The sequence below is a fragment of the Rhincodon typus genome, chromosome 10, assembly GCF_021869965.1.
Source record: "Rhincodon typus isolate 14 chromosome 10, sRhiTyp1.1, whole genome shotgun sequence".
Lineage (NCBI taxonomy): Eukaryota > Metazoa > Chordata > Chondrichthyes > Orectolobiformes > Rhincodontidae > Rhincodon > Rhincodon typus.
The window spans coordinates 22,625,376-22,643,587 of record NC_063341.1 but is presented as its reverse complement, the minus strand read 5'-3'; the positions used below and the strand labels follow the sequence as shown (position 1 = coordinate 22,643,587).

General features: G+C 42.8%; 1 protein-coding gene across 3 annotated transcripts in view; it reads right to left on the bottom strand.

The window, feature by feature from the left end:
- The window catches only part of LOC109925833 (zinc finger protein GLIS3-like), a 220,966-nt gene that overhangs the window by 73,731 nt on the left and 129,023 nt on the right, over positions 1 to 18,212 (bottom strand). For all 3 annotated transcript variants that reach the window (XM_048602115.1, XM_048602116.1, XM_048602117.1), the window contains exons 5-6: positions 4,728 to 4,869; positions 741 to 906 (exon numbers count right to left, since the gene is read on the bottom strand). In XM_048602115.1, the coding sequence (XP_048458072.1) occupies positions 741 to 906; positions 4,728 to 4,869 (308 nt within the window). The remainder of the gene's footprint in view (positions 1 to 740; positions 907 to 4,727; positions 4,870 to 18,212) is intronic.

Below are 18,212 nucleotides of genomic sequence, written 5' to 3'. Positions count from 1 at the left end.
TCTTTTTCTGAAGAAGGGTCCCGACCCGAAACGTCAGCTTTCCTGTTCCTCTGATGCTGCCTGGCCTGCTGCGTTCCTCCAGCTGTACACTGTGTTATCTCCAGCATCAGCAGTACTTACTATCTCTTATTATTCCTCTAGCCTAATTGACAGACCAAAAAAGGACTTGTAGCAAACTCCACCATTGTAAATAAATGTGACAACCCAACCATTTCTCATGTCTTTATGATTGCTATATAATGTTTCCTCCAATATAACAACAACATCAGGGAAAAGAAACTTATACTATTCTATTTACATAGAAATGAGGCATAGGTTTTGGTCGTTCTGGTCAAAATAAACTGTGTATTCCAGGGGGTTAGCTGGTCCCAGTCAGCCAAGGATGAATTGAAAGTGAACATACTGAAGAATAAGCTCCAATAGAATATTAAAAACATACGGACGTTCATGACAGACCTCTGATCCAAACTCAATAATTTTGATCTTTGAACAGCAAATGAACTCTATCTGCTCATTTATTTACATGTTCAGACAGCTGTCATTGGAGTCTAACTCATGGTATGTGTAATTCTTGAATTCTGTAAACCTTAGGAAAGGAAAATGCTGCTGTGGACAGAGCAACAGAGTTAACATTTCAAGTCCGATTTGACTCGTCAGACTCAATTCAATTCTGTTTCTCTGTTTACACATGCTGAGCTGTTGAGTTTCTCAGGCACTGTTTTCATTTCTATAAACCTTACCCTTGTCTCGTGTCCTCCACTGTAGTCAGTTGTGTAAGATGACCATGTGGACTGTGCAGGCCCTCTTCAATAGAAGAGCAAAGAGCTGAAGAACTTCGGGTAAGCTGTGGAGATGATAAAGCAGTTGCTGCTTGTCCACTGCTGGTGGGAGAGCAATTGTACATCCCTAAATAAACAACAAAAAAAACTATTTATCTGTTCATCAAATCAAAATAAGAAGTACTTCTACTCTATTTTATTCTTCAAAATGATGAAAGTAGTTTTAACTTAATCCTCCCATGTGATATATAAAATCCGATATAATCCAATCTATTGGTTTCCAGACTTTCTATACAAGTTTTTCAGATTGCCTCTGAATGTTCAAAGGCCTAAGTTTATGTTATGATCTCTAAGGAAAATACACAGGGAGTACCTTTAGTTTTGATTTGTTTTGACAGATATGATTGAGTTGGTAGCATTCATCTCTCTGAGACACAAGGACCACTCAAGTCCCACTTTAAAGCAGAGTACAAAAATCAAAACTGATATCCCAGTTCTTATTGAGGGTGTACTGCACTATTAGAGATTCCTTCCTTCAGTTTACACCTCAAACTGGGGCCTATCTGCTCAGATGAATTCAAAAAATCCTGTGATACTACTTTTGAAGAAATGCAAGAGGTATCTCTGGTGTCCCAGTCAATATTTAACCCTGGATCAACATCACAGAAATAGATTATCTGATCTTTATTAAATTGATGATTGTGCGACTTGGCTGGTGCACAAATATAATGTAGGAACGGCACACTCTAATACAGATACACTTCAAAAGCTCATAAATGTCAATGGTCTTGAAAAGTGCGCATAAATGCAAGTCTTTTTTATAACAGTCATCCCATTCAGTTTAAATTGATGTAACATTTTTATGTAAATAATTTTAACATCTGGCACATCAGTTACTTGAAATGAACATACTGATACTGCAGTGATGATAAAACAAATAAAAGTTGAATAGGTAAGTACTTATAAATGAGCTACTAGCATTTTAAAAACAGTATTACAAAAGAAAGATAAAGCAACTTGCTTCAATGAGAATTTGTAGAAATTATTAAACTGCCAGCCTATTCCAAAACCGAGCTGCTCCTTCACCACAGAATTGGACATTGCATGTTTATATGACATATTGCCCTTGTAAACCAAATGTTTCTTACACCGGCCTGCATCTTGGCAGGAAATTTGCTAGGAGATATGAATATACAGCAAACTTTGTTTTAACAAGCACCTTATGAACCTGCACTCTTGATAAACTGGCAAAAATTATATACCTGAAATAATGGAAGTTTACTGTATTATCACGATCTCCGTGATGTCTGAGTATTCAGTTGCGGGTCTGAGTGAGGAGGCCCTCTGCCAGTAAGTTTTATTTATGGCAATGTTGTATTATTATTTAAGTGATTTATGCTGTAAATAAAGTATAACAAGTGTAAAGTATACCCCCCCTGCATTATGATTTTATTACTTAGTGTGTGTTTTTACATTGACGATGTGGACCTCATGATCAACCAGTGTATTGGATCAACCAGCACACTTGTGGTCTCATAGGTGCCAGTTAATAAAACGTTTGCTGTATTTGCTGTTAAATTTTGCACTCCTTTTAAAACCACGTGTGGCCAGTCTAGACTAACAAGAAAGAGGGCTGTGCATTGTGATGTCATTTTAGCGATTTTAATGAGAGCCACAACTTCTATGCAACATCAAAGCCAAACCAGATCAATTTAGAAGCTAATTCAGATCAGTCTGGAAATCAATTCAGAGTCCAGAGCAACCTGAAAGCCAAGCCAGAATCTGACCCTGGAAAATATGCCACTAACGAAATATACTATGTACAGAGACAACAGCTTACATCCCTGGAGTGACCAGGTCTAAGTATCTTCGGATCCTCTAAAATCACAACCCAGTTGCAAAGGAGTTGGTTTCGTTGACACTGCATTGTGGTCTAACAGGTAGATGTTGACGTTTAACTTCTCCATTAAGGCATTTGATATTTTTTGATAACCAATTATTTATTTTTCAATAGACAAAGGGAGTAATTTGAACAAATAAAAAAATTCTCCTATCTTTCCTTCACCTTTAGCCTAATATACAATTAGCTGCTTTCCTATCATAAATACCAGGATCAGTTTCCGTTGACTCATCCAAAGGGATAACATCTGTTGCTAAGCGTTGAAACTCTTGTTAATGTTTTTTGATTCTGTGTTACGAAATCTTAAGAACATTTCTATACGTTCAAATATTCAACATTGGGATCATGAATTAACTCGTTCGCTGTTTGGCTGTATTTGTTTAAAACAAAAACTGGCTAACTTTATGCCTCTGGTTATCACCATGGTACCTGCTAAGTTTGGAAAGCAAGTAAAATAGAGTCCAGAAGATGCACTGGAGACATACTGGCATCAAACATGTAGGCACATTAGCTGGTGTTGGTGGGGGTGGGGGGGTGAGGTTTGAAACTTTTCATGTTTATATTGTGCACTCTGCTGTAACGTACAAGGCATATAAACTAGCATGGTGGTTCACATGGCTAATCTCCGCTACAATCACATTTTTGCCTGTTACTTTTCCTTCTACTCCATTGTGTTAAAACCTGTCTTGATATTGCTCTCAGGATCACATTTTTGTAAACGATTTTTTTTTAATCTTGATCTACTGACTACATTCTTACAAATTTCTTACAAGATAAAAATTATAAACCAATGTCCAATGTCACTATCTAACAATTCAACTAGCAAGGCGGCACAGTGACTCAATGGTGCCTCACAGCACCAGGGACCTGGGTTCAATTCCACCCTCAGGCGACTGTCTGTGTAGCGTTTGCACATTCTCCCTGTGTCTAGGTGGGTTTCCTCCGGGTACTCTGGTTTCCTCCCACAGTCCAAAGATGTGTAGGCTAGATGGATTGGTCATGCTAATTTGCCCATAGTGTTCAGGGATGTGTAGATTAGGGGGATGGGTCTTGGTGGGATGCTCTGGGGGTCGGTGTGGACTTGATGGGCCGAAGGGCCTGTTTCTACACTGTAGGGATTCTATGATAAAGTGCATTGACTCATCTTTCTCAGGATCTCTAACACTGAAACTCTTTACACCCTGTGCCTCCCTTCTTCATTCTATCAAAGTCTTTAAAATCTGAAGCATGGTGTAATCTCTTGACAACTTCTAGATTTATCTCATTTTTCTTTTCAATCTTGCTATTTTACATCTGCACTCAACTCTTCATGCACAAGACATCTCAAAGGGAAGCCCGCTGATACCAAGGGAAAGGGGAAAATAACATAATTAAGATGAGAAGGTGATAAAGGCTGTTGTTGAAAGTAGATAGGATGGTGACAAAGTGAAAAAATAGGTTGTTCCAGAAAGGGGAAATATATGGTAAAGCAACACTTCATCCATGTTTCTCAATTTAGACATAAATAATAAACTGGCTTTTACAGCTGACATATTCCCTACCTCCCCTGACCAAAAGAATGGTTGTCAGTCTGCCCACTTGAAACCCAAATGCACCCAGAGGTAGTATGTTTGGAGCAACTTAATCGGTTCACAGCATGATATCCAACGCTCATCTGGGAGGTGGTTCCACCCTAGACAGTTGTAAGCAATCACATTGACCAGTAGCTCAATAGTCACAGCAGCGCCAAGATTAAACAGGGAGCCTATAATAACCTCAGCTGGCCTATGAGCAAGCAGGCTGCTTGTGACCTTCCCTGCCCATCAAAATATGGAAAACAAGTCAGAGTTGGTGGGAAGGCCACCTGCATTATTTTATGAACCGTTCCACCTTCAAACTCATGTTTATATTGTGCACTCTGCTGTAACATACAAGGCATATAAACTAGCAGGGTGGGTCATGTGCTAGGGAGGTTTGTGGTATCCACCCAATTATGGTAGACATTACAGTCTAGTTCTCTATGATACTATATTAAAAGGAAGCTTTATTTTAAAATAGTTAAAACATACCTGGATATATCTCATGATTAACTGTCAAAGATCTTCCAGTTGTGTTGCTTGTTAAATTAGGGGGTGAAGCCAAAGTTTGAAGAGGCTGATTAGCCAGGCAATCATTCATCATTTCTGTTTCAAGTTCATTGCCCGAACGTAGCTTCACAAAAAAAGGAAAGAACAAGATTAAAAATATTCTTTCAACAAATATTGCCCACTGCTGTAGAATATTATCATATAGAATCAGAGTCATAGAATTGTATAGCATGGAAACAGACCCTTTGGTCCAACTCATCCATGTTGAACAGATATCCTAAATTAATCTAGTCCCATTTGCCAGCACTTGGCCTATATCCTTCTAAACCCTTCCTATTCATATACGTATCCAGATGCCTTTTAAATGTTGTTATGGTACCAGTCTCCACGATTTCCTCTGGCAACTCATTCCATACATGCACCACACTCTGCATGACAGGGTTGCCCCTTAGGTCACTTTTAAATTTTTCTCCTCTCACCTTAAACCTATGCCCTGTAGTTTTGGAGTCCCCTAGCCCAGGGAAAAGACTTTAACTATTCACCCGATCTATGCCCCTCATGATTTTGTAAACCTCTGTAAGGTCACCTCTCAGCCCCCAACGTTCCAGGGAAATTAGCCTCAGCTTATTCAGCCTCTCCCTACAGCACAAACCCTCCCACCCTGCAACATTCTTGTAGTTTTTTTCTGAACCTTTTCAAGTTTCACAACATCCTTCCAAAGCAGGGAGACCAGAATTGCATGCAGTATTCCAAAAGTAGCCAAACCAATGTCCTGTACAGCCGCAACATGACCTTATAACTCCTATACTCAATGCACTGACCAATAAAGGCAAGCATACCAAATACCTCCTTAACTATCCTATCTACCTGCAATTTCACTTTCTAGGAACTTTGAACTTGGACTCCAAGGTCTCTTTGTTCAGCAGCACTCTCCAGGACCTTACCATTAAGTGTATAAGTCCTACCCTGATTTGCCTTTCCAAAATGCAGCACCTCACATTTATCTAAATTAAACTCCAGCTGCCACTCCTCTGCCCATTGGCCCATCTGATCAAGATCCCATTGAACTGTGAGGTAACCTTCTTCACTTTCCACTACACCTCCAATTTTGGTGTCATCTGCAAACTTTCTAACCATGCCTCCTATGTTCACATCCAAATCATTTACATAAATGACAAAAAACAGTGGATCCAGCACCGATCTTTGTGGCACACCACTGGTCACAGTTCTCCAGCTTGAAAAGCAACCCTCCACCACTACCCTCTGTCTTCTACCTTTGAGCCAGTTCTGTATCCAAGTAGCTAGTTCTCCCTGTATCCCATGTGATCTAACCTGGCTAACCAGTCTACCATGAGGAACCTTGTTGAATGCTTTACTGAAGTCCATACAGGTCACATCCACCACTCTGCCCTCATTAATCCTCTTCATTACTTCTTCAGAAAACTCAATCAAGTTAGTGAAACACGATTTCCCACACACAAAGCCATGTTGACTATCCCTAATCAGTCCTTGCCTTTCCAAATACATGTAAATCCTGTCCCTCAGGATTCCCTCCGACAACTTGCTCATCACTGATGTCAGGCTCACCAGTCTATAGTTCCCTGACTTTTCCTTACCATCTTTCTTAAATAGTAGCACCATGTTAGCTAACCTCCAGTCTTCTGGCACCTCACCTGTGGCTATCGACGATACAAATATCTCAGCAAGGGGCCCAGCAATCACTTCCCTAGCTTCCCACAGAGTTTTAGATTACACCTGAGCAGGTCCTGGGGATTTATCCACTTTTATGCATTTTAAGACGTCCTCTGTAATATGGACATTTTTCAAGATGTCACTAGTTATTTCCCCACATTCTCTATCTTCCATATTTTTCTCCATATAGTCTAAATGTTAACAGGAATTGTCATCAATATATCACTTGATTGTGGGAACATTTTAACTCAATTAGAATTAGTTACTCATGGCTTTTCAAATGGTTCAGGGAGACCACAATCACAAAATGAAACCAGACAGATTCCAGTATTGACATTTACTGTCATTTACTGATCGATCATAGAAAGTTGTGTGTTGTCTGTCCACTGATCATCAACACCACCATTGTGTTTAATTTACAATACTAAGGAGTGATTTTTTAGGATGCAATTTGGGCAGACACATAGGCAGCGGGTGCAGAAGTTTGTGCTGCCAGCAGGCATGCATTTTCCAAGGCTCTCTTTTACGCCTGATCCACTTTCTCCAAGGCAGGAATGGAAGAGACCGCAGGTCTACTTGCACACACAAGTGGAAGGCTCAACTAATTGGAAGTCTATTAAGGTCTACTGTCAGAGGCCAATTGGGTTTTTCTAGTCCGCCTCCAGGTCCCCAAAAGGCAACAGGGAACAGGGCAGGTGCCTAGCAGAAGACTGGATAGCCAGCATCTCAGGAAGGCTGAGGCACCCTGCCAGGCTTCAGCCGCAGCAACAGGACATTCTTTGGAGGGACTTCATGCCACCACCACATACACACACACCTCTTTCCCACTCCCAAACACACACAGCTCCAAACCTCATGCAAACACATCAATTCCAAAATGGTGGCTGGCTGCACGGTCTATATTTTATTTTGATTTCTAAAATGCTGCAGAAAGTTCACTTACTTTGAAATGGACACTCAGCCCTCCAGCTCTGAAAGTCTACTGACCTTAATTGGATAGCTAACACAGCCTCTGGTTAATTTGCCAAATCAAGAAAATCCCAGGTGATAACTGTTGCTCTCATACTTCAGGCTTCTGGACCTGATGTGGGATTCTGAAGTCCACAGGTAAAATCTTGCTGTCACCCCCAATATTTTACTGTATACTACTATGTATATTACTGTGGCATAGATTCCAGGCCCCACTAGCAATGTACCAATAAGACAGTTACATGAGATAATAACTGTATAACAGCATCCACCAGTGAGTTAAGGGCTTATAATGTACAGTAACATCAGTAAGCACACAATTCAGTCTATGGATGGAACTTATAAGGTCCTGAACAACATGCGTTACAGTGAGAAATGCGACTGAATCGCGCAAGAAGTTTAAATGCGATCTATCTTGACTTTGGGAGCAAGTATCTGCATCTTTTAACTAGATTCTGGCAATCAAGGCAAGATTCTCACTTGTGTATGGCAAGTTCCCTATTAAGTAGGAATATTGCTGGTTAATGACCTTATTAGTTGTGACTCTTGTCTCATTAATATGCAGCCTCCTATCCTATCACCTGCTGGAAGCGAACTTCTCAACATTGAGAATTCTCAACATAGACGTCAGAGCTTCAGCTCACCATTTTCTCTAAAGGAACTCCACGTTGGACACCAGGCACCAACCTCTCAGAGCATAATTCATGGGCATCAGTTACACACGTGCCATATCCACAGAATGTGGCATCCGACATATGTCAGCCTCAAAAATTCTCATGGCATCTCTTCAATCTGCATATAATATATACATCTGTACTTCGATGCTGCATCTCAGGGTAATGGCAAATGTCACTGTAATGCTGCACCAAGTTGCTATCAGTGCTCACTCACTTTGAGAACTCACATGTTCATAGCATCTGTGCCTTGCCTTGCCATTTTCCACTTTGCTCCTCTGCCAGAGTAACCAAGCTCTCAGTACTACTGTATTACTGTGCCACTTAATGCATACACAAAGCCAAGAAGCTTGTCATGGTTGTGAGCAGTCTTTAGTCAAGTCAAGGAAAATAGTCTTTGGATCTAGTCTAGGGATCCTGGCACAATAATCGAGGGCACCCTCCGACACCTGTACAGTGATTTGCAGACAGTCAGTTAGCCACTCAGATCTATCAGGGTAAGGATCCTCTCCGCAAAAAGGATGAGGAGCCAAATGTCAGACAGGCCACTACCCATTTTGATTGTTTCTGTCCTATAGTTGGCTGCTTTCTTCCAGGAATGAGAGAAGCAGGTAATGAGAGAGATAAAAATAGGTGACACAGCTGTTTTCTGAAGAAGGGTCCCAACCTGACACACCAACTTTCCTGCTCCTCAAATGCTGCCTAGCCTGCTGTGTTCCTCCAGTTCCACACTGTGTTATCTCTAACCCCAGCATCAACAGTTTTTGCTATCTTTGGCACAGCTGTTACTGTTGCTGCAGGTGTCCTGAGCGAGTGAGCAGGCAGCACAGAGAACAGCAGGCAATAGTGACAGTGTAGAGCATGAGCCTTGGTGAGAGCTGGGTGCAGGAGTACAGTTAGTGAGTGTGAAGTATCAGACAGAAGATGGTGGCACTTATGCTGCCATTGTGGAGAAGACCATTGCTGTGCATTCCTACAGGTAGTTAAGACAGCACTGACTCAGGGGCAATCTCAGACAATGCTGACATGGTCTGTTGTAATGACCTTCTCTGCTGCTGCTGGGCAAGAGGACACCCTGCTTCTGCATCATCCTGTCTGTCTGCAAAGTAGGATGCCAAATTTCCCTTGTCTGCAATGTCCAGGGCAATGTCAGAAACCATACAGGGCAGCTCCAGATTGACGGTCCTTGTCCAGATACACAGTGGCCTTTTAAAAAAGGTGTTGGCACCAAGGATGTTGGTCTGTATGCAGGGTATCTTGGCAGTGGTAAGTTGTTCCAAATACAGCAATTGATAGAAAGGGGCTAGAATATGGCAAGAGGAGTGGTATAGATAGTTTATGAGTTGAGTTTGTTAAGACACAGTGAAAGATCTCATTCCGCCTCATGGCAAGAATCTATCCACGAAACTCAGTGAAATTGACAGCCAAAAAATGTTAAGATGTAGCCCTACATGTGTAATTCTGTGATGTTATGGCTATATAAATAGTGTTGTAAACAACCTTCAAATATCTAACTCAAATGTTATGTGGGCTAACATATATAAAATCACAAAGGGCATCAATTACCTCTTTACGTGGCGAAAATCACAAAGTCTAATGAGTGACAAACAACCTGATAAATCTTTTCCATGAGCTGATGGAGAATATTTCTGAATGGAACTGTTTGGAGCTTTAGTAGACAGTTTGCAAATTGAAAGTTTTTACGAAGAATTCAGACAGGGAGTTCAGTCGACTCCACATGAATTTCAGTTCCTTAATTACTGAAGACCAAGTGTATGAAATACATTGCCTTCCACATTCATGTTGTGGCAAGTACTGTGCTATGTGCTGCAAGCATTAATTTGTAAAATGTGCCATAAGCATATAAAAATGTGTTTACAATATTACTGCACATCCGTGAAAAGAAAAAGACATTTGTTTACTAGCATTACAGGCCAGCTTTGATATGTGTTTGAGAGCATAAGCCAAGTCCTAGGCTGTCAGTCAACTAGGGAATTAGATTAAATATGGAAATAGTTTTCTAGCATCTCTGGGTATCATTCTTACAAATTTCTGATATTCAATTTCAGTTCTTGAATGCAGCTTTAAGTGAAGCTAAAATACACCGCTGCGAACCAAGAGAGTATGGACCTCTTGTGAGTTAAGATGGGGTGTAGGGGCTACTGCTAAAAGGTCAGCACATATCCTCCCTGACCTACACTGTTCCTGCCAAGTGGTTAAATTCAATGACCTACATATTTCAGAACTACATTGGTTTGTATTGTTGCATGTCTGCACTCAGATAGGCTACCTGATTCAGAAAGCAAAAGGGCAATGCTGGGTTGAGAGGACTCACCCAGCACACTCTTAGTGCATTCTGTCCTGGATCATTTATTGTATGTAAAGTATTTCCTCATGTCACTTTTGCTTCTTTACTAATTACTTTAAACCTGTGCCATCTTGTTCTCAATTCTTTCATGAGTGGGAACATTTCCTCTGTTTACTCTGTCCAGACCTCTCATAATTTTGAAAACTTCAATCGGACCTCTTCTTAGACTTCTCTATTCCAAGGAGAATGTTTCCAGATTCTCCAATCTATCTTTATAACTAAAATCCTTCATTCTCTGAACCATTCTCCAAAATCTTTTTTTACACTTTTTCCGATGCCTTCACACTCTTCCTAAAGCACAACACTCAGAAATGGATTCCATGTTCAAGCTAAGGCCAAACTAATATCTTTTGTAAGTTCAACAAAGCCTCTTTGCACTGGTACTCTACGCAGCTATTCATAAAGCCGAGAATATTTCATGAACTGCTTTCTCAAACTGATCTGCTACCTTTAATCATGTATGGACATTTACATCCAGATTCCCCTGCCCCTGCACCCCTTTAGAGTGGTAACCTTTATATAATGTTGTCTTTCCATGTTCTTCCTACCAAAAATGTATTACCTCACACTTCTTTGCATTGAACCTCATCTGCTACTTATCCACTCAATTCAGCAACTTGTATATTTCTTTTTGAAGTTCCTCACTATTCCCCTCAAAGTTTACTATAATTCCAAGTTTTGTATCATCTGCAAATTTTGAAATTGTGCCCTTCTGCCCTAAGGTCCAATTCATTAACACATATCAGAAAAAGCAAAGGTTCCAACAGTGACTCCAGGGAACTACACTACAAACCTTCCTCCAGTCCACATGGCCAGATTATGATACATACTCTCCATTGGCTTGAATGGGTACAGTTCCAACACCATCCAAGAGAGAGCAGCTGTTTGATCAGCATCTCATCCACCACCTTAAATATTCACTCTCTGCACAGGCTTACATTCGCTCAGCTCTGCACTGGAGTGTGATTTTAAGATTTGCAGTCACTTATGGGCCTTGGATCCTCAAACCTCTGACTTAGAGAAATGAGCTAACAATTAAGCCAAGTCCTGTACAAGTAGGACCATTATTTCCATGCAAAGGATGTAGAATATATAGTGATGGTGTTTTGGGTATCAGATGTTTAAGTTAAAGGGAAGCTGATGGAATTTAGGCCTCTTTACATTGAAGTTGAGTTCACCTTGTAGGAGATCTTGAATTGAGCGCAAACTGTATGCAATATCAGACTTGCAGATGCCAAATGTTACAATTGGGAGACCTAAACCATGCTTGGGTTCAGGTTACATTTGAATTTTTCAGGACCAAATAAACATTCTGCTGCAGCACTGATGACACAGAAATAAGTCAAATCTTTTTATGCAGTAATCTTTCCTTGTCCGTCCCTATTGCCATTGAGAAGTTCGAGAACAGCTATCTTCAAGTCCATCTAGAGTAGGTATGCTGACAGAGATAGTAGGAACTGCAGATGCTGGAGAATCTGAGATAACAAGGTGTAGAGCTGGATGAACACAGCAGGCCAAGCAGCATCAGAGGTGCAGGAAAGCTTCTTCAGAAGAAGGGTCTAGGCCCGAAACATCAGCTTTCCTGCAGCTCTGATGCTGCTTGGCCTGAAGTGTTCATCCAGCTCTATACCTTGTTATCTAGGTATGCTGACAGTCTGCTTGGAAGGAAGTTCTTGGATCTTAACCCAGTGAAAGTGAAGGTCCAAGTCAGGATTGTGTGCAGCTTAGAAGGGAACTTGCAGATGGTGGTGTTCCCATGCATCTACTGTCCTTGTCCCAATAGATGGTGGATGCCATGAGTTTGGAAGATGCTTTTGAAGGAGCCCTGGTGAGTTGATGCGATGCATCTTGATCTGATATGCATTACCAAAACAGGGTAATTAATCAGATCAATAGTTTCTTTAAGTTTGTGTCTCTCTGTTGAAGTGGTTGTTAGAGATCTTGTGACATTATTGGAAGAAGAGCATGAAGTACTCTGTAACAAAAGAAACAGAAATTGCTGGTAAAACAGAAATGTTTATAAGGGTCACCAGACCCAAAATGTTAACTGTGCTTTCTCTCCACAGATGCTGCCTGACTTGTTGAGTTTTTCCAACAATTTCTGTTTTTGTTTCTGATTTCCAACATCTGTACTTATTTTTTGTTTACTGAAGTACTCTAACTAATCCATCCAACCTAAATATATGTTAACTGGATGTTGAAATCAAAACTGTTGTGGGATGTCAGGATAGAATAAGAACCATATTATTTAAATAATAATGACTACTCTGTAAAACTAACTTGTCACATGAAGCACTATGTGATATTTTCACATGAAAAATCATTATTTAAGTGTAAGTATCATCATAAGAGTAAAGGTGAAGGTCTGACCAATGTGTTATGCTAACAATGGAGAGAATTAGAGTGGGGTTTTGTGCTGGTTGAGGAGGGAGTGGGGTCACAGGAGAAGCAGTACATAGGTCTGATGTCCTGAATTTCAGCATTTCTGTTTCATAGTATCTTTTACCTTTAATTAATGGTGTGCCCACATAATGACAGCAAAAATCGGAATCCCACCAGCTTTTCAGCTGGAATTTCAAGCAGGCTTTCAGAGCTCTACTAGATGAGTGTGAATATAATTCTAAAGGGGAGACTGAATTCATTATTGCCAGATTGGGTCTGTGATACGCTCGAAAGTAGAGAACCTAAGTGAAGAGCAATAGCAATGCTGCCAGGATCATTGATGCTTCTGTACAGATCCAAATGGAAGAGATGAGTTACAGTATAGCCTCCTTACTCATGGGTTAGCTAAATCAATGGACTGAGCTTGGAAATGTGCCCTTGCAGCATGGACAAACAAACACCAGGATTTTTTGAGATAACAAGGTGTAGAACTGGATGAAAACAGCAGGCCAAGCAGCATCAGAGGATCAGGAAAGCTGACATTTCGGGTCTGGACACTTCTTCTGAAAATTTTTTGCCAGTTTTGGAATGTCACTGAGGGGAAACCTTGAGATGAGAAATAGGTGACCATGAATCCAATTTTTAGGGACACCAGAAGTAACTGTGCAGAAATGTGAAGAAAAGCCATTGAAAGAGATCTCGCTGACCAGGATTAGACAGAGAAGAATGGAACCAGGGATGTGACCACAAAGAGGTTGATAGGCATGAGAAAAGATACTGTGCCTTTCCCATAAACACACTGGACATCACATATAACTCCGAGAGCTGTTTTGCTACTGCTACTGAGCGGAAACTAAATTGGTGGGATTCAAGCCTGGAGTTCTGGGAAGGATGGAATGCATTTAGAAGACAACAATATATTTAAAGGTCAGTGGTGATGAAAGGGAAGTCAGAGATAAGGTAACGGTTGGAATGGAATATAGAAGGTCAATGCTGGTTGTTTGAGAGGGAATGAGGGTACCAGATTTGAAAGACAGAAGAATAGAACTTGAACAGAGGGAAGAGATAACAATGTTAGCTGACATGGAAGTCAAGAACAGAAGTTGGTTGGCCAGTACTTTAGAACTGAGAGAGTAGGAGGGATGTCTGGTGGACATGATAAGCTCTGAGAGCACGAGGGAAGATAGGAAAGAAACTAGACAGGGAAACAAGGTCAGGGCTAGGGCAGGGTGGAAGCTTACAGGACATTTGGCCTGTTGAACTTGGGAGAGAACAATAGAGGTAGCTGAGCAATTAAGACCATTAGATGAAGAGCAGAAATAGGTCATTCAGCCCATCAAATCCAATGTGTCGTTCAATGAAATTATAGCTGATCTAATAATCTTTAGCTCCACTTTCCTGTATTTTCCCCATAACCCTTGATTCCTTTACTGATTAAAAATCTATCTACCTCAGCCTTGATTATACTTATGAACCCAGACTCAACAGTCCTCTGAGATAAAGAATTCCACAAATTCACCACCCTTTGAGAGAAATTCCTACTCATCTCTCCCTTAACTGGGTAAACCTTACTCTGAGATGATGCCTTCCAGTCCTAGATTCTCCCACAAAGGGAAACAACCTCTACACATCTACCCTGTCAAGCCTAAGAATCTTGTATGTTTCAATAAGTTCACCTCTCATTCTCCTAAACTCCAATGAGTACAAACTCAGCCTACTCATCCACACCTTATACAAAAATCCCTCCATACCCAGGATCAATCTAGTGAAACTTCTCTGAACTGCCTCCAATGCCAGTAAAGCTTTCTTTTGATAAGGGGACCAAAACTGCTCACAGTATTCCAGCTGTACTATGACCAGTGCAAAACACTGGACTTTAAAATACTGAAATTTAAAACCACAGGACCAAACCTTGGATTTAAAAATAAAATACTTTAAAGGGGCAGCTGAACTGGGGTGTGGGAAGAACACACACAGCGAGCTGCCTGGAGCTATCGTTAAACTGAAAATGGAATTCACACCTCAGCTTTGAGAGAACAATCCACCAGATTGAGCAATCCAACCTGTTAACAAAATCTCAGATTACTCAGAACCTACACCAATATCAGACATTCTAACTTCAATTAATATTCAGTCATGCAAAACATTGGACATTCCACGTGGTTAGGAAACCCATTCACCTACGATGGAGAGACATTAACACCCATTCTGGGAATCAAGAAGACCAATGCAACTCCACAGACACTATTGCAATGATCGAGAAACCTATTCATCACCAACGGCAAAGACATTTGCACTTACTCTATTAATCAGGAAGGCCAATTCATCTCTTAAAGGAGCAAAAAAGACCAGTGCAAGAAACCAGATTTGGCAGGTTGATAACGGACCTGAAATTCTGTATAACAGCAGGCCAGTGCTGTCCCGGAGAGGGTTCCTCTGTAGTGTTCAACGGAAGAAGAAAAGACTCCCGTAACCACATCAGGAGAAGACCCCATGCAGAGAACGATCCTCACAGCCATCTCCAACTGAAACCATCCCACTACAAACATCAGACCCAACAACCAGAGATATCTGAGAGTGCCAGCACCAACTGGACCAAAACCACCGACCTCAGTTATCTGCTGTTCAAAATCACATTTTCTTAGTGGTGAGCTTAATTTTGTTGAGATCTAAAAATCCAAGCTAGTATAACAAGGAGGGGGTGCGGCAACAGTGCAGGGCATCTCAAGTTGAGGAAAACAGAGTAACAGTCTGGGATTAAAGTTACTTTAATCGATCGAGTATCTGAGTTCAAACTACTGTTTCAGTGTATTGCAGTAAATTAACCTGTATTAAGCGGAAAGGACATTGTTTAGTTTCAGCATCTGTAACTGACTGTGCCAATTTCACTGATATAACAAGGTGTAGAGCTGGATGAACACAGCAAGCCAAGCAGCATCAGAGGAGCAGGAAGGCTGATGTTTCGGGCCTAGACCCTTCTTCAGAAATGGGGGAGGGGAAGGGGGTTCTGAAATAAATAGGGAGAGAGGGGGAGGCGGATAGAAGATGGATAGGAGAAGATAGGTGGAGAGGAGACAGACAGGTCAAAGAGGCGGGGATGGAGCCAGTAAAGGTGAGTGTAGGTGGGGAGGTAGGGAGGAGATAGGTCAGTCCAGGGAGGACGGACAGGTCAAGGGGGCGGGATGAGGTTAGTAGGTAGGAGATGGGGGTGGGGCTTGAGGTGGGAGGAGGGGATAGGCGGGAAGAAGGACAGGTTAGGGAGACGGGGACGAGCTGGGCTGGTTTTGGGATGCAGTAGGGGGAGGGGAGATTTTGAAGCTTGTGAAGTCCACATTGATACCATTGGGCTGCAGGGTTCTCAAGCGGAATATGAGTTGCTGTTCCTGCAACCTTCGGGTAGCATCGTTGTGGCACTGCAGGAGGCGCAGGATGGACATGTCATCTGCGGAATGGGAGGGGGAGTTGAAATGGTTCGCGACTGGGAGGTGCGGTTGTTTAGTGCGAACCGAGCGTAGGTGTTCTGCAAAGCGGTCCCCAAGCCTCTGCTTGGTTTCCCCGATGTAGAGGAGGCCACAATGGGAACAGTGGATACAGTATACCACATTAGCAGATGTGCAGGTGAACCTCTGCTTGATGTGGAACGTCTTCTTGGGGCCTGGGATGGGGGTGAGGGGGGAGGTGTAGGGGCAGGTGTAGCACTTCCTGCAGTTGCAGGGAAAAGTGCCGGGTGAGGTGGGGCTGGAGGGGAGTGTGGAGCGGACAAGGGAGTCACGGAGAGAGTGGTTCCTCCGGAAAGCAGATAAGTGTGGGGAGGGAAAATTGTCTTTGGTGGTGGGGTCAGATTGCAGATGGCGGAAATGTCAAGAGGATGATGTGTTGGATCCGGAGGTTGGTGGGGTGGTACGTGAGGACGAGGGGGATTCTGTTTTGGTTGTTATTGCGGGGACGGGGTGTGAAGGATGAGTTGCGGGAAATGCGGGATACACGGTCGAGGGCGCTCTCGACCACTGAGGGGGGGAAGTTGTGGTCCTTGAAGAACAAGGACATCTGAGATGTACGGGAGTGGAATGCCTCATCCTGGGAGCAGATGCGGCGGAGGCGAAGGAATTGGGAATAGGGGATGGCATTTTTGCAGGAAGGTGGGTGGGAGGAGGAGTATTCGAGGTAGCTGTGGGAGTCGGTGGACTTGAAATGGATATCAGTTTCTCGGTGGTTGCTGGAGATGGAGACAGAGAGGTCCAGGAAGGTGAGAGAGGTGTTAGAGATGGTCCAGGTGAGCTTGAGGTTGGGGTGGAAGGTGTTGGTGAAGTGGATGAACTGTTCGAGCTCCTCGTGGGAGCACGAGGCGGCGCCGATACAGTCATCAATGTAACGGAGGAAGAGGTGGGATTTAGGGCCAGTGTAGCTACGGAAGAGGGATTGTTCCACGTAACCTACAAAGAGGCAGGCATAGCTTGAGCCCATGCGGGTACCCATGGCCACCCCTTTTGTCTGTCGGAAGTGGGAGGAATTGAAAGAGAGGTTGTTGAGGATGAGGACGAGTTCGGCTAAGCGGATGAAGGTGTCAGTGGAGGGGGACTGGTCGGGCCTGCAGGACAGGAAGAAGCGGAGGGCCTTTAGGCCATCTGTATGGGGAATGCAGGTGTATAGGGACTGGACGTCCATTTTAGGCCTTCCCAATTTGGCGCCAACCGTGACAACGTCTACATTCGGAACATTGACAAAAATCTTTACCATTGACGTCCAGTCCCTATACACCTGCATTCCCCATACAGATGGCCTAAAGGCCCTCCGCTTCTTCCTGTCATGCAGGCCCGACCAGTCCCCCTCCACTGACACCTTCATCTGCTTAGCTGAACTCGTCCTCACCCTCAACAACCTCTCTTTCAATTCCTCCCACTTCCTACAGACAAAAGGGGTGGCCATGGGTACCCGCATGGGCTCAAGCTATGCCTGCCTCTTTGTAGGTTACGTGGAACAATCCCTCTTCCGTAGCTACACTGGCCCTAAACCCCACCTCTTCCTCCGTTACATTGATGACTGTATCGGCGCCGCCTCGTGCTCTCATGAGGAGCTCGAACAGTTCATCCACTTCACCAACACCTTCCACCTCAATCTTAAGTTCACCTGGACCATCTCTAACACCTCTCTCCCCTTCCTGGACCTCTCTGTCTCCATCTCCGGCAACCACCGAGAAACCGATATTCATTTCAAGCCCACCGACTCCCACAGCTACCTGGAATACACCTCCTCCCACCCACCTTCCTGCAAAAATGCCATCCCCTATTCCCAATTCCTTTGCCTCCGCTGTATCTGCTCCCAGGATGAGGCATTCCACTCCCGTACATCTCAGATGTCCTCGTTTTTCAAGGACCGCAACTT